Genomic DNA, 21,636 nt, shown 5'->3' on the forward strand with positions numbered 1-21,636 from the left:
TATATATATATATATATATATATATATATATATATGAAAAAAGTTTTATTTAGCTTGAAGCACATTTTGTACATTGGCTATAAAGCAAATAATAATATTTACAGTACATACAAGTTCCTACGTCTTATCAAACCTATCACTTGTTGAGCCATAGTCAAATTTCTCTGGAACCATATCCACACCCTTTATGACAGATCAACACGGTGTAACTGCCGTTATTGTGCTTTTATAATACTGATAAAAGAAAACATGCCAACAAACAATGTCAAGACATGAACATTTTATTTGATCTGTAATCTTCCTTGTAAGACCATAAGGCTGTCCAGTTCTCCAGTCTGGTGCTGTATTTGACTATAACAAGATAAAATAATAGCAGTCATATATGAATTGTTCATGCAGATCTTTTTTATTTTAAAATAAAACCTGACACAGGATTCAGCACAGAATCCAAAAACGTTCTCAAAACCTTTTGAAGCCTATCATTGTTATTTGTATGAAGTTTCTTTTGAAAGCTTACAATCACATCAACTGGCAAGAACCAGTTTTATTGTTTACACATGTCCGGTCAGTGAATCATTCACAGCACACTGCAGTTTTAAAAGTGCAACAGGTAATGGGTGTAAAAATAAACAAGCCACTCAATGTAGGGCATTGTGTGAGTTGTGAAACCTCGTTCAGCGTGCGTTTTTTTGTTTTTATTTTATTCATTTTGGAAGAAAAGCTTCACGTCTCCAGTGTTGAAATAGTTCTGTTAATAAGTTGATATAATGTAACAATGTAGTCTTGTAGAGAGTTTTGAAGCTCAAACGTCACATAAAGTGCCATTTAAAGTTAGATGTGGCTATTTACAGTGGTTAAACAAGGTAAAAAGGAAAAAGGTTTGTATATGTTTTTATGTCCTGTTACCATTTTTTGCTGTTACCTGTAATGTTACCATCAGCATCTATATGAGTAACATTACAGGGTGGAAAATAAAGCAGTTGTATTATATCCTACTGCACTACAATATCATTTCATGTTTCACTTATACTGAATTCAATGACATTTGAAAATGTCACGAAAAAACATATAAATTTGGTGAAGCCATGTATGAAATTCGAAAGTTTGAGTTTAAAGTGAATTGTGTGTGTGTGTGTGTGTGTGTGTGTGTGTGTGTATATATATATATATATATATATATATATATATATATATATATATATATATATATATATATATATGAATAGGGTGCGACTTATGGGGTGTCACGTTCAGTAAAAGAAAATGTTTTCACTATGGAATATGTCATATACTGCGAATTAGGCCGACTGGGTTTACTCACAGGGTTCATTCCCACAAGCTTTAGGCAGCGATTACATCATATTTTGCATTGGTTTTGAACTTTTTAGCAATTTAATTAAAAAAGTTAAAATTGGTTTATTCAAAATGCTACATTTTAATAAATCACTACTGTGATCTTTTTGTATTTATACTGATATGTAATAGATTTCTCCAACATTACTAATGTGTACAATATGCACATCGATTGTAAAACTTGGTAGTTAATATCAGCTATTATTTTTACATAATATAAAGTAAAAAATAAAAGCTACATAAAGATAATAATAAGGTCACTCTCAGGCAGGTTATACATCATTCACCCAGCACTAGGCAACAGTAATATAGTTATTATCAGGGAGCTTACATTTAATCTAAAAAAAAGACTGTTTTGCACCCTGTCTAACAACAGTGACTGATTTTGGAAATGTTAACCAGGAGACTATCCTAATGTCGGTGCACGTCCATTAATGCTTTTATCATTCTCATCAAACTTTTTCACTTTTCACCAAGTCATGTTTCAGCAACTGATTCACATTGTATGCTGATACTTGCCTGTACCTCTTGACTGTCTTTCTATGCTGATTGTTATCTTTGCTCCATATTTTAGGATTGGGTTTCCATGTGCATCTTTTTTTTAAAAATCTCTTCAAGATATAGGTTTCAATAGTCTATTGCCACAGGAAACTGTCTGTTACACCATACAAAGAAATTCTTAGGATGGAATTCGATGAATGCAGAAGCAACTTAACTGGTTTAATGGACTCATTAACCAACTTTTGGCGAATATTGATATCATATGCAATATTAATTATAAAGAATAAGAAACATGTCATTTACCTCCACGTTGGTGCTCCAGGTAAGAGTTTCTGTGACTGAGATATATAATAATATTCTTTTGGCTGCTCCCACTAGGGGTCGCCACAGCGGATCAATCGTCTCCATATCACTCTGTCCTCTACATCTATCTGTTACACCAACTACCTCCATGTCTTCCCTCACCACATCCTTAAACGCCACTGCCCTCCCTCTCATTCACACACATGTACTCTGTATTACTTCTACTGACTTTCATTCTCCTTCTCTCCAGCACGTACCTCCACCTCTCCAGGCTCTTCTCAACCTGTTCCCTACTTTCACCACAAATCACAATATCATCTGCAAACATCATAGTCCAATAAATAATCTTCTTCTTCTTCTTTCGGCTTCTCTAATTAGGGGTCGTCACAACGGATCATCCGTCTCCATACCCCTCTTTCCTCTACATCTGCCTCTTTCAACCCAACTACCTACATGTCTTCCCTCACCACATCAATAAACCTCCTCCTTGGCCTTCCTCTTTTCCTCCGTCCTGGTGGCTCCATCCTCAGCATTCTCCTACCGATATACCCCACGTCCCTCCTCTGCACATGTCCAAACCATCTCAAATAGTCCAATAAATAATAATATAACTAAATAGGAAAATTACTTTTTGGTCAGAATGATGGATGCATATAATTTTTTTAAGCATAATCTTAAGTTAGTCATACTATAAGTCAGTCACAAAATTTAATTCTTCATTGTTTAATGCAGATCAAATGCTAATAGTAACACGCTAATACTAAATGTTAATACAGCTCAGCCTGTAAAGTTAACTTCAACTGAAACAGAAAAAGTAAACATCAGAAGCAACTAATTTATGTCATTAACAAAAAAACAAAAAAACAAAAAATACAGTATACAGAAGACTTTTTTTTTAAAGAATTGTAAATGCTATGGCTTTGCCATGGTGCTATGATTATTCACTAAAGCAAGCTGTCTGGACACTTTAAATGACATCACTTAATATGTTTTCTGGAAAGATCCTGGAATGTGCATTACTCCAGGTGTTCCTCTGTTGTAGAAGCGCTCGAGGACATAATGACTCCGGAACCGTTTTTAGGTCTGGAACAGAGAAGCAAAAAATCTAAAAACTGACATGCAATTTGCAATATGCAGTATTTGTTCTCTTATGGCAATTTCTTTTTACTGTGCAAACAATGTGGCATACACAACACTCCTTTCTGCTTTCTTTGCAGGACCGTCACAGCCATCAAATAAGTTAATTATCTAAAGGGTAAACTGACTGTTTAGCTCGCCCAGGTAACAGAAGGACCATGTAGGAAACAGATGTATTTAGTGTTCTTCACGTGTCACTATGCATAGAATATATGTGCTTTGTGCCAAAAAAGTCCTGTCATTAACATTTACTCGTCTGTCAGATCGGACCAGTGAGCCCTTGACCCTGTCGCTGGTTCACCACTATTCCTTCCTTGGACCACTTTTGAAAGATACTGACCACTGCAGACCACCCGCCACAAGATCTGTAGTTTTGGAGATGCTCTGACCCAGTCCTCTAGCTATCACAATTGATCTTTTGTCAAATTCGCTCTATTCCTATTCGCTTGCCCATTTTTCCTGCTTCTAACACGTCAACTTTGAGGACAAAATGTTCACTTGCTGCCTAATAATATCCCATAATATCCCACACACTAACAGGTGCCATGAAGAAGAGATAATCCGTGTTATTCATTTCACTTGTCACAATGCGATTAGGTCATAATTTTATGGCTGGTCGGTGTAGGTTTCTTAGTATAATGAAAAGCTAAATTTTTCATCGTTTTTTTAATTAAAAAGTGCTTTGTGTTGGACCACATCACACCATGTTATTCATTATTTTAGCAGCATGTACTTAAATACAGTAGCAGCATGAACCCAGCTTGCTCATTGCCTATTTTAATACTTGATTTTGGACTACCATTATATTCATTACATTATTTTTACTTACACTTTGAGGCACTTTGCACTGTAAATATATTTAAATAATAATTATTATTATTGTTATTATTGTCTAGGCAATTGTCATTGTTCCATCTACATTTAAAAAACTGATTAGTAGTAGTGAACCTGCACTGTGGAGGAGATGGTTCCCAACCATTTTCTTCACAGGTCAGGAATTCAAACTCCTCGTCCATAGTATATCCGTTTTCACACTTGACCCGTATTGATGATTTATATTTGTAAGGTGGTGATTTGCCTTCGATAATGAAAGCATGGTCAAATTGGGGTTCATCACAGGTCACCTCTAGAGGAGAAAAGAGAAGAAAAACAGAATGATGTTTATTCCAAACCATATCAGTTATATACTGTATATAACATCATTGTGATTCTAGAAAATTGGTTCATGGATTATTATTTTACTTTTATCCAAGTAAATCATTGCTATTGACCCAGTGTATTGTGTGCTCTTGCCACCACTGAGAACAACTTTCTAACAACAGGATACAAAAAAATCCATTTATCTAAACCAAAAACTGCAATATTTGTCAGTTGTTTTTTACCATGACAATGATTGGAAACACAAGTCATAAGCAGTACTGAGGAGTGAAGTCGTGAAGAGTATAAGCTAATAATAGCTGATCCAAAAACAAAATCCAACAACAAATTTGAACAATTGAGTGACATAGTAGACTATCCATTCTTGGATACAGGAAACGCTAAACAACACACACACAAACTAAACAACTAGGTAAATACTAAACAAAAAGGAAAGCATAACACAATGTAAAGTATATATATATATATAAAGTATATATAAATTTTTCAGTGCCTTAGCCTTAATTACTGTTTTCAACAGTGTCTGCACCTGTTTCACTGCTATAGCCTTTATATTTATTTGTTGTACATATATTTACATATTTATCTGCACGCGCCAATTTGCACAATAGCTAATTTTTGCACTCCTCTTAGATGCTAAACTGCATCTCGTTGATGTGTACCTGTAATATGCCAGACAATAAAGTTCTATCTATCTATCTATCTATCTATCTATCTATCTATCTATCTATCTATCTATCTATCTATCTATCTATCTATCTATCTATCTATCATCTCTAAAAACATCTTATTGATAGATTTACAGTATCTAAAGTGAGTACACCCTCACATTTCAGCAACCATTTTAGTGTATCTTCTTATTAATCTTGGATATATTTTGGAATAGTCAATGTGCAACTTGTATAGTAGTATAGATTGTGATCTTGGACATGTCCATTCCAGCAAACGGTTTGTGGGCTTTCTTGTGAGCCAGCTTCAGAAGAGGCTTGCTTCTAGGACAATGACATGCAAGCTGACTTGTTGCAGTGTGTGGCGTATGGCTGCTTCTGCAACCTCTAAAGCAATGCATCTGTTTTCTGATGCACAGCACGAGGAGTCAAAGTCTTTAATGGACACTTGCGAGTGGAACCCGTCTTGGAAAACCTCTGTATAACCCTGGCCACTGTACTTTAACTCTGTTCTCCCTAAGCTGTTATCACTTATGGTGTACTCACTTTTGTTGGCAGCTCTTTTGACATAAATCGCTGCATGTTGAGTTATTTTCAGAGGACAGTAAATCTATACTGCTATACAAGCTGCACGTTGACTAAAATATATTTAAGTTTAATTTCTTTAGTATTGTCTCATGAGAAGATATACTAAAATATATATATATATATATATATATATATATATATATATATATATATATATATATATATATATATATACTGACCTCATAGCACCTAGTTTTAGTAGTTCTAAAATTGGCAGTGGGTAAATTATTTTTAATCAATCATGTACAAGGTTGATTCATCATACTTTTGCACTTTGGAGATGGTGGATTCCATCCATTTTCCTGACATGTCAGCAATTCAGATTCCTCTGCTATATAGCCTATATTACACTGGTACTTAATAGACACATTATATTTATATGGTTTGTTTCCTTCAACTATGATTGAATTGTTCATCTTCGGTGCCCCACATTTCACCTCTGGGAAAAAAAATGAAGAGGAAACAAAATCATTTGGCATTGTATTATGATCTTACATTTGTGTGTTTATGTAAAATAAATGTATAGCTTACAACACCATTGCATTATTTCTTATTTCAACCTACTTAGTATAACTAGGGTAATAACATGGGATGCATCAATACAAACCACAAATTCAAACAAAAGCATTTTAATACATTGCAAAATATTTAATTTGACAATATAACCACTACAGGAACACAAAGAACACGAAGCACACGTAGCGTTGTGTCTGAAATCGGCACTTGGCATTTGGCACGTAACTACCGCAATAAACGAGAGACCACTGTATTACAAACACAAACTTCAGCTAGGCAAAAACAAAAATCGGGAGACAGTAGAATGATTCTTGTATTAAACATTAATAGAATCAAGACGGAAAAGACTTCTGGGATTTTCCTTAAGGGCATAGAGAAGAAGTCTTAAATGTTCCAACATCAGTGCATGGTACAGCTGTAGCACCTAGAAAACTAAATCCTTCCTTACATGAGTATGTGACATGTATTCTCATAACTGCTTCAGTGGTCACAAATAAGTAATAAGCAATTCCCATATAGTATTAGGCTGGAAGAACAAGCGGAAGCCGAAGTTCGACAGAACTGAGGTGCTTTAATAAAATACGGGAAAGCAGTAAAACAAAACCAGCTGTAAATACGTGAACACAGATGAACACCAACCAAGAGTGGTTCATGAGATTAATCCACAGGGTAGTTCACAGAGTAGCGAATCCACAGAGTAAATCCACAACGAGATAAATCCACAGGGTAAATAGTCAGTAAGGTCCTGAGATGTTCCCCAGACTAAACGGTAGAACAGACAGGGAGTGCTTGGAAGTGTGTGCTTATGTAGTGGGTGAGCTGATGAGTGTCATGTGTGTGGAATTAGTAGGATGGGAGCTGCTAGGAGGAATGTGTGGTTCTAGAGATGGTGTGGCCGGTGGATTCCTGACATATAGCAAGCAGATATCTTTGTCATTCTTTTTTTTTTAAATGGAAAAAACTATATTTTATTTTAATTAGAGAGTTAAGCATGTGTGTTGGTACCCTATGTTTATTCTACCTTTTACTCTACTGTCAGGGGTGTCTGTGACAGACCAAAAAGTCTGTAAAGTGGTAAAGTGGTGTGAAATTTGGCTTAATGACTGGCGAGGATCTAAGACACATTCAAACAAGCCAAATGTTGCCAGTGCTTGACACCTTGCTGCCCAATTGTTCATTTAGAACTTTCCTCTAATTGTCTGTGGTCAAAATAAGCCTGTCATGAGTGAAACTACAAATCTAGAATCCCTTTGCTTAAAGGTATGAATCGGCTTTCCTGCAACAGTTGTAAGAAAGCTGTAAATGTGCAAAGAACAGGGTTCAGGTGCTTGGCCCCCAAAAATGCTGCTTGCATCTTTAATTATAATTTATTTGTCTTTAAGTCAATCAAAATGTTAACTAAAATGAATACTACATAAGGAAAATCTATAAACCTATCGCAACTAATACTTTATATAACTGACCTCAAAACACCAATTCTATAGGTTTTATGAATTAGTCTGACAAAAGGGTAAATACTACGGAAAACAAGGTTGCCATCATTCATTGTACAAGGCTGATTGCACTGTTACACTATGGAGGTGGTAGATTGCACCCCTTTTCCGCATAGGTCTGGAAGTTAGAGTCCTCCATTCTGTAGCCTGTATAACCTTGTTACCTGATGGACATGTTATAGCTATAGGGTAACTTTCATTCAACTATGACTGCATTGTTAATTTTGGGTCAATCTCAGGTCCCTTCATGGCTAAAAATGTAATAAAAATATAATTATAAAACATATATAACAATCTTCCTTCGTTGTGGAAAATGGACTCTTATTTTAAAAGAATCTTGCATTTTTTTGTATACCTACTAAATATGGTAAGAACAAGGGATGCATCAATACTAACTATACATCAGCTTTCATCTACCCAATGCGAGTTCACAATACCAGAATTCAGGGAACTTACAAAATTCTGAAGTTATGATGTAAATAACACACAGTGTTTAAATAACAAAACCAATAAAAAAATTGACGTTTTTGTTGTATATCAGACAGGCTGACAGACAGACAGATTACTTTATTCTACCCAGAAGTGAATAATAAAAAAATAAAGATTTCATTTACAAACTAAGCCAACTCATGGTGAGGGGCACTTATTTCTGCTTTTTTAAGACGCTGTCATTTGCTGTCATCTTACAGAAACATGTAATAAGGAGGAAATAGGTGTTATGCAAGAATTATTTTTAAAAACCAGAGGAACAAATAATCCATGACTGCATTATAAATACTGTGAATTAACTTTTACCCATGTTTATCAACAGTACACCTCATTTGGATAGATGCACACCGATCAAGCAAACTAACTTGAATATTAGTTATGACCACTGAAGGGATCTGTAAAGTCTTTCATGTGCAAAATAAAAATGACTTATAATACAACTCATAACCATACTACAAACCTAAAGTTCAAATTGATTGAACAAAAACAATATAGAAATAACATAAAGACCCTTGTATTGAACATTAAGTTAATTCTGAATAAAGAACAAGATGGTTATTGGGATTTTCTCAGTGACTTACCCACACACTTAAGAGAAGCCGGAAAATGAAATGTTCCATCATCAGTGCATGATACTGCTGAATCACCTTCAAGTCTAAATCCTTTCTTACAAAAGTGTATGATGGTTTGCCCGTATTCATATTCCTCCTTTACTGGGTTAAACTCTCCATTTATAATTTCAAGAGGTTTTGGACAGGTTACAACTGGGGGGAAAAAATAGCTAATTTACCAAGCAGATATTTGCTGTCATTTTAAGAAGTGTAAATCATTTTTCTCTAAATAAAAAAGTGTATATATATATATATATATATATATATATATATATATATATATATATATATATATATATATATATATATTTTTTTTTTTTTTTTAAATATTTTATAACATTTTTATTTTTTGAATCAATTCAAAGAGCATTCAAATATAGGACCAAACCAGAAGAGTCTGTGAATTGTATAAAATTAACACTAGAAATTACAACATAAAGTCAATATATCTGACCTCAGAGAGTACTAATGTTTATAGGTTTAACAAGGTGGACTAATTTTACTTTTGCACTCTGGAGGATCTGGATTCCATCCATTTTCCTCACAGGTCAGGTTGCCAGACCCCTCCATATTGTAGCCTTTATTACACTGGTATTGGATGGACATTTCTGCTCTGTATGGTGCCTGTCCGTTAACTATGATTATTATTAATGGTTATTGGGATTTTCTCAGTGACTTACCCACACACTTAAGAGAAGCCGGAAAATGAAATGTTCCATCATCAGTGCATGATACTGCTGAATCACCTTCAAGTCTAAATCCTTTCTTACAAAAGTGTATGATGGTTTGCCCGTATTCATATTCCTCCTTTACCGGGTTAAACTCTCCATTTATAATTTCAAGAGGTTTTGGACAGGTTACAACTGGGGGGAAAAAATAGCTAATTTACCAAGCAGATATTTGCTGTCATTTTAAGAAGTGTAAATCGTTTTCTCTAAATAAAAAGTATATATATATATATATATATATATATATATATATATATATATATATATATATATATATATATATATATATATATATATATTTTTTTATATTTTACCAAGCAGATATTTGCTGTCATTTTAAGAAGTGTAAATCGTTTTTCTCTAAATAAAAAAGTATATATATATATATATATATATATATATATATATATATATATATATATATATATATATATTTTTTATATTTTATAACATTTTTATTTTTTGAATCAATTCAAAGAGCATTCAAATATAGGACCAAACCAGAAGAGTCTGTGAATTGTATAAAATTAACACTAGAAATTACAACATACAGTCAATATATCTGACCTCAGAGAGTACTAATGTTTATAGGTTTAACAAGGTGGACTAATTTTACTTTTGCACTGTGGAGGATCTGGATTCCATCCATTTTCCTCACAGGTCAGGTTGCCAGACCCCTCCATATTGTAGCCTTTATTACACTGGTATTGGATGGACATTTCTGCTCTGTATGGTGCCTGTCCGTTAACTATGACTGCATTGTTAATGTTGGGTGCATCACAGGTCACCTCTGGGAAATAAAACAAAGAGTAAACAGAAGCATGATGAATCCTATCACGGTTTTGCAGCAGTGTGCTGTAGCCTACAACAATCTATTTTCTACGTCAACATCAATACAGACCAGTTTTCAGCTATTATCTCAGTTTTCTCAGTTACCCAGACATGGAAGGGGAGGAGGTTGAAATGTTCCATCTTCATGACATGTAATTGTTGAAGCTCCATAGATTTTTAACCCTTTCTCACATGAGTAAGTGATATTTTCTTTATATGTATATATATCCTTTAGAGGTTTTCCATTGTTCATTTCTGTAGGTTTCGAACAGTTTACAACTGAGGAAAAAAATTAACGTTTTGAGAGGTGTTTGTGTACAAATCAAAACAATTCCTATACATAACTGTCCTCAGAATACTAAAGTTTACAGTTTTGGTGAATAAAAGGATAACTCGTCTTACTGTTGCACTTTGGAAGAGATGAATTCCAGCCATTTTCCTCACAGGTCAGATAGTCAGAGCCATTAATTCGGTAGCCTGTTTTACACTTGACCCTGATGGACGTGGCATCCGAATCAATTTCCTGTATGACTGCATAGTCAATTTTAGGTGCATCACAGGACAACTCTTGGGGGGGGGTCAACAGAAACAGAAGCATAAAGCATCAGTGTGTATCTGGAAAATATATTTAACATTTAGTTTACTCCTAGTTATAACTAGAGCAAAAACCAGGAACACTGATAGTGACCACATCAGTTATCAGCTAACCTGAATACAGACTGTAAACTTATGGAAATATGAAGTAAACCCAAATCACACTCTCTGTTCAAATACCAAATTATTCTCAAACACTCAATAGAGCCAAGGCCAATTAGGAGAAGTTGCAGAATGCAATTCCAATCTCTTAGACTGAACAATACATTTTTAAGTTACAGGCTGTTCTTTCTGTTTGGATTTTTTGGTTATCTTACTGCACAAGTTTCACAATAAAACCTAAAAAAAAGACCTAAAAAAGAGGAAAAAACCTGTGAAGTGTGTAAACTGAGCAGTCCTGACTGATTAAAGCCTTAATTAACCCGATGATGTCTTTTGTTCCTCTAAGGGTAGATTTTTATTAGCTATTTTTTCAACTCATATCTAGAATATTAGAACCAAGCCCAGACAGACATTATATACACTGTGTTCACTGGGCACTGATGTGAAGGTTCAATATATAGAAATTAAATTAATAGAAACAGTCATTACTTATTGTTTGTTTTTTTTTGTCAATATGATTTTGCCATTCATATTTTTTATTATCTTAATGAAAATGGCAGAACATCTAATTGACATTGGAAACCAAAAAGAGCTATCGAACTATATCTTACAAACATTAAAAAGACAAAATAAACAAAACAACATGTCAGTATGTTTAAAATCATTTATCAAACCTACTGATACATCCGGGATTTGAGGTCCAAGGATTTGAAAACAAAATAAAACAAAAAACACCCTAGTATGTTCAAAATCATTCATTATACTTACTGACACACCGTGGGAGAGCTGGAGTCCATCCGTCATTCCCACAGGTCATATATTCAGACCCCTCCAATCTGTAGCCTTTATTACACCTAATTTTGATTGAGGTTTGGTATCTGTAAGCCCATGCCCTGCTGGTTTCATCGATAACTGCATTTTGAATAGATGGTGGATCACAGAAGATCTCTAAATAAAAAAAAAAGGAAGATTCAGAAGAAACTTTACACTCAAGTTGACAGAGAGGCTGACCTTCTGAGCATGTGGCTGAACTCCTTCATCATTGTAGCCCTCATTTAGACTATTTGTTTTGTGGTTCTTTTTATATATAGGCCTTTAGACTCTCAAAACTACAAAACACTTAATCTGGTCAGACAGTGTAAGTCCTGTAGACCTGCTTCAGGTCTGCATTTTTGTACAATAGGGTGTATGAGCAGTTCAAAGGGTAAAGAAAGTATTTGCTGCTGTATGTGCTTAATATATCTCAGAAGTACACGCAAACAAGGACCACAAGAGACAGAGCTGACATTTCTCTGTATGTCCTGGGGCTACCATTTAGGTATTTGCCATGCCCTATAGTCCACTGGTTTTACTTATTTGCCTGTTAATTTCTCAACTTGCAGATAAGAAACAATCAACAAACTCTATATAGTTCCATAAAAGCTGACACAATTCATTCTACTGATCAGACAATTGTCAACTCTTTCATTTGACATGTTAAAACATTAAGCCTAAGAAATGAGAAAACTGTTTAAGAGGAAAAACAGCTTATCTAAAAACATAAAACAATGAATGGTTGAAAGACCAAAAAAAGACATTCTTTATTAAACTAATTTTATCATCATCCAAAACAACACACTAATAACATTGTGATTATCTCAAATACTTACCTCGACACTCTGGAAGAGACGTCTCAAACATTCCATTATCAGAACATGAAATTGTTGGAGATCCATAAAGTTTAAAACCTTCCACACAATTGTATGTGACTGTTTCTCCATATTTGTACAAGACCTTCGGGGGGATAAATTGACCATTGGTTATAGTAGGAGGTTCTAAGCAGGTAATAACTGAAAAAGAAAAGAATTTTATGTAAATCTGAGTGTTCATTTTTTTAAGGTATTAGATCTCAAAATTAGAAAAGACATAACATTTGATTGCATGAATCTCAGTGAACAGTAAATAATTGTCAATCATCCTGGTTGTGGAGTGAATATATAATTATATATATTATTCAGAAACATTAATCATTATTACCGCTGCATTTTGGAGGAGGTGGATTCCATCCATATTCCTCACACTTTAGCCTGTCAGACCCCTCCATTCTGTAGCCGCTATTACATCTTAACTGGATGAAAGCGCCATATCTATACCGTTCAGTGAATACCGTATATCTTCTACTAACTATGACTGCATTGTTAATCCTGGGTGCATCACAGGTCATCTCTTTAGGGGGGAGACAGAAACAGAAGCAAAAAGCATAATATTATGATTGTGCATCAGTGTGTTTCTGGAAAATGGATCTAACAATTTTATTTAAACAGTTATAACTACAGTAAAAACCAGAAACATTGGTAGTGCCCACATATCAGTCATCAGCTATCCAATGTTAGTTACACCACCAGAATACAGTATGAACTTAAATAATATGATGTCATTCATATTTCATGTTAATCACGCTCAGTGTTCAGATACCAAATAATTTACCAACATTTAATGGAGTCAATGACAAACAATAGGAGAAGTTGCAGAATGTAATTCTAACCTTTTAGACTCAATAATAAGAGTTCACAAGCCAGTGCACTCTAAGTGCTGGTCACAAGCCCGGGTAAACGGGGAGGGTTGCGTGACAAAATCACATGTGCTTATAATAAACCTAAATTTAGTAGCAGCTCAGTCGAGGCCTGGATTACTATTACCCACCACAGGTATTGTTAGCCAACAGGGAACCAGTGAAAAGTGTGCTATTGTGGAATGAAGGAGGAGAAGGAAAGGCTGAAGAGACAGAAGGGAAAGGAGAAGCGTAGAAGTGTGGATGTTAAGGTTGGTACTTTATATGTGGGCACTATGACTAGTAAAGGGAGAGTGTTAGCTGCTATAATGGAGCAGAGGAGGGTGGACATGCTGTGGTTTAGGAATATTGGAGATGGATTGAAACTTTTCTACCATGGTGTTGATAAAAAGAGAAATGGTGTAAGGGGTGATACAAAAAAAAAGAGTACAGTAAGAGTGTAGTGGTAAAGAGAGTTTCTAATGAATGTGAAGCTGGAAGTTAAAAGGGGTAATGATAAATGTCATCAGTGTTTATGCTCCACAAGTTGGTTTTGAGACAGAGAAGAAAATATTCTGGAGGAGTTAGATGAAGTGGTAGAAAGCGAACCTAAGAAAGAAAATTGGTGATTGGAGCAGACTTCAGTGGACATGCTGGTGAGAGGAACAGAGGTGATGGGTAGGTATGGCTTTAAGTATGAGGAATGTGGTGGTGGGGGGCATATGGTGAGGTATAAGAGTGTAGGAAGGTCAGCACAGGTGCTGCAAGTTATAATAATAAGAATAAAATAAAAGATGCAGATGGAAATGTGTTGACTAGTGAGGAGAGTGTGCTGAGAAGATGAAGAGAGTATTTTGAGCAGCTGATGAATGAAGAAAATGAGAGATAGAGAAGGTTGGATGATGTGGAAACAGTGAAGCAGGAAGTGGATAGAATTAGTAAGGAGGAAGTGAGAGCAGCGATTAAGAGGATAAAGAGTGTAAAGTCATTTGGCTCTGATGAAATACCAGTAGAAGCATGGAGATGTTTAGGAGAGATGGCAGTGGAGTTATTAACTAAATTGTTTAACAAAATTTTGAAAGTTGAAAGGATGCCTGAGGAATGGAGAGGTGTGCTGGTCTCTTTAAGAATAAGGGCGATGTGCAGGCCTGCAGTTACTACAAGGAAATAAAGTTGATCAGTCACACCATGAAGTTATGGGAAAGTGTAGTGGAAGCCAGGCTGAGGGAAGAGGTGACCATCTGTGAGCAACAGTATGGTTTCATGCCAAGGAAAAGCACCACAGACGCATTATTTGCTTTGAGAATATTGCCGGAGAAGTATAGAGTAAGATCAGAAGGAGTTGTGTGTGTTTGTGTTTTGGATTTAGAAAAAGCATACGACAGGGTGCAGAGAGAGGATTTATTATTTTTGTGGTATTGCATTAGGAAGCCAGGTGTATCAGAGAAGCATGTGAGGGTGGTGCAGGACATGTATGAGGACAGTGTGACCTCAGTGAGGTGTGCAGTAGGGATAGTTCAAGGTGGAGGTGGGATTGCTTCAAGGATCAGCTCTGAGCCCTTTGCTGTTTGCAGTGCTGATGGACAGGTTAACAGATGAAGTCAGACAGGAGACTCCATGGACTATTATATCTGCAGATGTAATTTTGATTTGTGGTGAAAGTAGGGAGCAGGTTGAGAAGACCCTGTAGAAGAGGAGGTACACGCTGTAGTTGAGAGAAGGGGAATGAAAGTCAGTAGGAGCAAGACAAAGTATGTGAATGAGAGGGAGGGCAGTGGAGTGGTGTGGTTAATTTTTTAAGTTACAGTCTGAGCTGTATCATAGGGAGTAAGACTTGTGTCTGTTTTTGATCTGTTTGGAATATTTCAGTTTTTGGTCTTCTTACAGAACAAGTTCCAGGTGGAAATAAAGTGCATGGTGTGTAAAATGAGCAGTACTAACTAAGTACAGCCTGTATGATGCCTTTGGTTACTCTGAGGTTGTTGTTTTTTATTTCATTAGAATATTAGATGCATGCCCAGTTATCACAGTTATCATATTCCCTGTGCACTGCTGTGAAGAATGTTCAATATAAAGAAAACTAATAAAGCTAATTATCGTTACTTATTTGTTTGTGTGACCATTCATAATTTTACTCTTCTTACTGAAAAAGGCAGAACTTTAATGGACACTGGGGACCTGTCTCAGCTATTAAGACATATCCTACAAACATTTAAAAACAAAATAAAACAAAAAACATCCTAGGATGTTCAAAATCATTAAATATACTTACCAACACACCGTGGGAGAGCTGTCCATCCATCTACACAGGTCAGATATTCAGACCCCTCCATTCTATAGCCTTTATTACAGCTGATTTTGATTGAGGTTCCGTATCTGTAAGCTGGTGACCTGCTGGTTTCATCAATAACCGCATTTCGAATATATGGTGGATCACAAAAGATCTCTGGTTTAAAAAAAAAAAAAACAACAGTCTCAAGTTCACAGACATTTTAAGTTCCCTGACAGTCTGACCTTCTGACTCTGTGGTTTCTTTCATCCTTGTAGCCCCATTTAGACTTTTTGTTTTGTGGTTCCTTATATTTAAACTCTTAACTAATATTCTTCCAAAACTAAACTGAAAACTATTTTCTGGACCTGGTCACAAATGTACTGTGTAAGTCCTGTAGACCTCCTTCAAATCTGCATTTGTGTAACAGTAAAAGCAGTTCAAGTGCTTAAAGAGCCGACAGTCAGTATTTAAAACAATTCTTAAGAATTCATTCAATTTGACTTATGCTCCACAGTGTGCTTTAATGATGGCTTGACATTGTGTGATTCTGTTGATCAATCATGGATTAACTGTCATTATTCATTCAAACACCATTGAATGGGACACCAAACCCAAATAAACACACACTTATTCACATTTGTGGAGTAGTCAATCCACCAACCTGCATGTTTCTAATGTTTTCATACATTTATTGCATCATCTGTAGTATGGTCAACTTTAGGCTTGATCCAGAGTAATAATTTGCTTCTGTTTGTGCTTAATGGATCTCACAAGTACACACAAACAAGGACCACAAGTGTACCATCTGAGACAAGGCTGACATTTCACTGTATCTCCTGTCCCTACCATTTAGGTGTTTGCTATGTCCTATAGTCCACTATTAGTTTCTTAACTTGCATATAAGAAACAATTGGCATACTCTGTATAGTTTCATACTGCTGACACAATTCATTCTACTGATCAGAAAATTATTAACTCTTTCATCTGACATTTCAAAACATCAAGCAGAAGCAATGAAAAAAAGGTTCAGGAGGAAGAACGCCATATCTTAAACCCTAAAAAATGAATGGTTGAAAGGCTGACATTTTCATTAGTAAACTGATTTCATCATTGTCCAAAACAACACGATCATAACATTGTGATTTTCTCAAATACTTACCCCGACACTCAGGAAAAGACGTCCCAAAAGTTTCATCATCAGAACATGAAATTGTTGGAGATCCATAAAGTTTAAAACCTTCCACACAATAGTATGTGACTCTTTCTCCATATGCGTACAATTCTTTTTGGGGGGAAAAATCTCCTTTGGTTATAGTAGGAGGTTCTAAGCAGGTAATAACTGAAAAAAAAAACAGAATAGCAATCACACATCTGCTTTAATGTTTTAGGTAAATCTGAGTGTCAATTTTTTTTTAAGGTATTAGATCTCAAAATAACAGAAGACAATATCTGAATGTCAGTGAATCAGTTATTAACTGCCATTAATGCTGTTTGTGTAGGGAATATATAATTATATATTGTGAATTTTATATATATATTCAAAAACATTCATCATTATTACCATTGCACTTAGGAGCAGAAGGATTCCACCCATTTTCTGTACAGGTTAGGAAATCAGACCCTTCCATTTTAAAGCCTCTATTACACTTGTAGCGGACAAAGTTGTTATATTTATAGGGTGGTGATTTTCCTTCAATTCTAAATGCATTTCTGATGTTCAGGCTGTCACAGGACACATCTGTACCAAAACAAATTTTTTACTTGTTTTTGCTTAAAGAAATAACATTTATAACTAATGAAATCAAAATGATAAACATAAAATATAAAGATGTTTGTTTTTATTTTTAATTAGATCATTTTTTCGAGTGGAACTCACCCAAACACCGAGGAGGATCAGGCTTAAATGTTCCATCACCAGAGCAAGATATTTCTGAAGATCCAATAAGATCAAGACCTCTCTTACAAGAGTATGTGACTACATCTCCATAATCATAGGATTCTTCCTCTGGAGCAAATGTTCCAGATTGTATTCTGGAAGGTGGTAGACACTTTAATACTAGAAAGAAATCACAACAACAAAATTTAGACATCCTTAATTTTTCCTATATACTTTTTCCAAATTTTTATTATTACTGTTGTTGAAAGACAAATAAATTCCATAAACAGTACATGGACAGTTTAACAATTCTTTTAGAATGCCTGTCTTGAAAGAAGATGAGAAAGTATGCGAGCCATAAATGAGTGAATCATTGAATGAGTGAGCAAATAAACAAATAATTACAAAAATGTGTCACTAAATAGATCAATTTAATTAAAAAACTCTATCAAAACTCTGAATACTAATAATAGCTGAAATTCTGACTGAACGTCTAAAATACTCCTTAACAGTGGATATAAAAAGTTAAAGGAGCTGCAAGAATTAGTACTGATTGCTCTCTGCATGTGACAACAGTGTCACATATTGTTTACTTATGCTGTATGATGGAGCAGCGTGGTTTGAAGGTACCCCCCATTCTCACAAACCACATCCAAGCTCAGCTAACTCACTCCAAACCATGTCTCACAATGTGTTGAACGGTCTGTTAAAACAGATTCTAAAGGTGTAATAATTCACTAATTTTAAAAAGTATGTTTGGTGTGTCATGATGCTAGCAGAATCATGCATTAGGGCTGGTTCTCCTCACACACAACTGGGCTTTTTTAAAATTGAAGTGCAAAACATTCCGCTTCTGCATTCTGCCAAATTTCACCTCCCACATTGACAATGACCAGAAGCATACACCAAAATCAACAAAGGAAAGGCTTAACCCAAAGATCTCAGTCACAGAATGGCCGCACCAGAGCATAAGAGTGCAGAATGTGTCATGCTGAGAGACTGTTACTCAAAAAAGATCAGAAAATCTTGCATTATATTTATATAGTAGTAGTTAAAAGGCCTGCACACCTATACAACTAGATTATTCTAAACAATCTGCAAATCTTTCCTCCAAAGTCACTTATTACATACACAACAAATCACAATTTATTTAATTGAACCAGAACAGAAATTACAAGCATGCAATTAATAATAATGCTGTCATTGTAATAAATCAATTTAACAAACGAAAAAAAAAGCTAAAAAAATGGGCATTACCTTCACATACAGGAGATCTCCCATCCCAACCTGTTTCTCTGCAATTCCTAAATGCTTGGCCAACAAGCTTATAACTGCAAATAGATGTCCAAATTATGGAAATTCGTACAAGTTACAAGTCCTTTCAAAGTTGAGAAACGACTTTTTCCATTTTATAATAAGAAGAATAATAATAAACCTTAACACTATGACATAAACACAGATTATAGAATTATGCAGTAAATTCTAAACTGTTTTCTAATTTAAATTGTTTAAAGTATTTTTGATACAAATACTTTCCTATTGTTTCAAATGAACGCCTTGTTTAGGGAAACTGCTGAATTCATTTCAATGCGTTTAAACCAAACGTTTCCGTATGAAAGGTCTAAAATTGAACTGGATTGGGCGGAAAATAAACGTTGCATTATACCAAACATTAACATATTAAAATATGATTTCTTTCATATATGCTTTAATATTTAAATAAATAAATAGGTAACATTATCATGTAATTTTAATGCAGTTTAATTTTTAAAGTTGAGATGAGAAACAATCCAATCCAAATGTTTTTCTAAATGGCTTTTTTATCCTTTTTTTGTTCATCTTCTCATGGATCATATGGCAGGCCAAATTAAAGGTCACCACCAGCCAACTTTGCACTGTTGGCACTATTTTGGGCGTCTCTGGTCTAAACTTTTGACTAACAGTGAGGTCGCTAGTATACAATGAAAAGTCTCATTATTAACTGACTGTTTATTGACTCTTACTGTGTACATACATGTGTGTAGAACCAATGATAGAGAATCATCTTTACCCTTCGTTACACTCTGCCACGATGGTGGCACCAAACAGAATTCCTTCTTCACGTGGAAAGGTATACCTTCCATTGTTAATTTCACCAGGATGACCACATGATTTTTCTGGTAAAATAAAATATATATCCGGTACAAGTCTGTTATTTCATTTAGTACATGAACAACATGTCATACATTTAATAGGTTTTATGTTTAGGTTTAATGTGGACTTAAAAGACTTCAAGTCTTTATTCTGTTGTTTAGTAAAAGGTATTTGAAATATAAAAGTGTCATATTTCTTTAAAAATCATATACATTATATCAACTGCTCAAACAGCTTTTTTGCTTATGTAATATAACCATCTTATAATTTCTACCAAAACTAAAATATCATGATACAGATGGTAGAAATGTTTTGAAAAATGAATGTTTGTAGACAGATTACTTTTGCACCGAAGCTCCAGATTGCTCCATTGGGTTCCTGTACAGGTGATCGACCTGGAAGCTGATGCCCTTGCAGTCACATAACCAGTGGAGCATTTAAACCTCACAATGGATTGATCGGGAAAAGTCTGTTCGTCATTATCTTCACTCAAAACCCGATTTTGTCCAACAACAGGCCTGACACATTGTGCTGAGCAAAGAAAACAAATATTACTGATTATAAATCGAATGGTCCTTCCTACGTCCTACACTTTGCTCGATGACCCCGAAAAGCAAACATTAAAAGACACCAAGCTGCAAATCTTTTATACATTAAACATATTTTCATCATATGCAATACCCAATGGAGTATAAAGGATAGATCTCACCTCGGACATTTGCAGCAGTCAGGAGAAGAGCATAGAAGATGATCATGAAGCGAAACATCTTCAAGCTTAAATGTTAAACACCAGACACACTCTGTCCTTAATCACTACTGTCCAACAGAGGTACCTTAAAATAATAATATTTAAGAGCAAAATTAATAATATTCCCATTCCCTTTTGGAGGGCATCCAGTATAAAATGTAAAGATAATACTCACAAGCAATGAAGAAGATGTAAAAGATGGTGGAGAAAAAATTAGTATATTAGTAATCTGGATATAGATATTAATTATACTGTATATTAATATATCCTCCCGAAAAGAAAAGAAAACAGCACCCCCTTCGATCATGTGTGTGTATAGCAAACTCTCTATTTATCTTTACTGAAGACGTCGTAAAAAAGTTGATGGATAATTCAATAATAATTCAAAATATTATATGAATATACCAGAAAGTGCGTTAATTATCTCACCGTTACTTGCTGCTTCCTCTGTTAATCCTTGACCCAGTCACTCAATGGCGGCTTAACCCCGCCCCTAGGGGCGAAACACATAACACATAACTGACCCCACACCCCCACACACTGATCTCGGAGTGTGTTTAGTGCGTCACGAGGTAAAGACACACTCCTTGTAACTTATTCATTGTATACAGTGGTATATTTTAGTGTGCTAAGCACTATTTTTTCACGTTTTTTTTCTGTATGAATCTTTAATCCTACACTCATTAACTCCAGCAGATCCAATGCCCATATATATATATATATATATATATATATATATATATATATATATATATATATATATATATATATATATATATATAGTTAATAGTTTGGACACACCTTCCCCTTTTTCTTAATTTTGTATTATTAAAATGTATTAATTTATAATTTTTTTTATTTGCGTTTGCGCCATTTAGCAGACGCCCTTGACCAGAGCGACGTACAAAAGTGTTTTGAGTCTCTAGCAATGAATGAGTCGACACTGGTACGCTAGATTACAAACTTAATATAAATCAGACTATAACTCTTGATTTTTTCCAAAGC

General features: G+C 34.8%; 1 protein-coding gene across 6 annotated transcripts; it reads right to left on the reverse strand.

Annotated features, from left to right (window-relative positions):
• Positions 1 to 2,861: 2,861 nt before the first annotated feature.
• On the reverse strand, positions 2,862 to 21,181 carry LOC124398809 (sushi, von Willebrand factor type A, EGF and pentraxin domain-containing protein 1-like). 6 transcript variants are annotated; one of them, XM_046869220.1, is made up of 20 exons: positions 21,061 to 21,181; positions 20,593 to 20,696; positions 20,226 to 20,414; positions 19,801 to 19,906; positions 19,008 to 19,081; positions 17,751 to 17,930; positions 17,436 to 17,612; positions 17,034 to 17,213; positions 15,875 to 16,048; positions 13,089 to 13,277; positions 12,722 to 12,901; positions 11,841 to 12,020; positions 10,779 to 10,943; positions 10,482 to 10,655; positions 10,162 to 10,335; positions 9,498 to 9,680; positions 8,788 to 8,970; positions 5,974 to 6,147; positions 4,243 to 4,420; positions 2,862 to 3,240 (listed from the first exon to the last, which is right to left on the reverse strand). In XM_046869220.1, exons 2-20 carry the CDS (start codon positions 20,648 to 20,650, stop codon positions 3,174 to 3,176), a joined length of 2,985 nt encoding a protein of 994 aa, XP_046725176.1. In that variant the 5' UTR covers positions 20,651 to 20,696; positions 21,061 to 21,181; the 3' UTR covers positions 2,862 to 3,173. The 6 variants fall into 6 exon arrangements, with proteins under 6 accessions (XP_046725176.1, XP_046725175.1, XP_046725178.1 ...); XM_046869219.1 differs by having other exon boundaries at positions 20,593 to 20,699; XM_046869222.1 differs by lacking the exon at positions 9,498 to 9,680 and adding an exon at positions 9,321 to 9,441 and having other exon boundaries at positions 10,283 to 10,335; positions 20,593 to 20,716; positions 21,061 to 21,138.
• Positions 21,182 to 21,636: the final 455 nt, after the last annotated feature.

Source organism: Silurus meridionalis, chromosome 16, assembly GCF_014805685.1.
Source record: "Silurus meridionalis isolate SWU-2019-XX chromosome 16, ASM1480568v1, whole genome shotgun sequence".
NCBI classification, from domain to species: Eukaryota; Metazoa; Chordata; class Actinopteri; order Siluriformes; family Siluridae; genus Silurus; species Silurus meridionalis.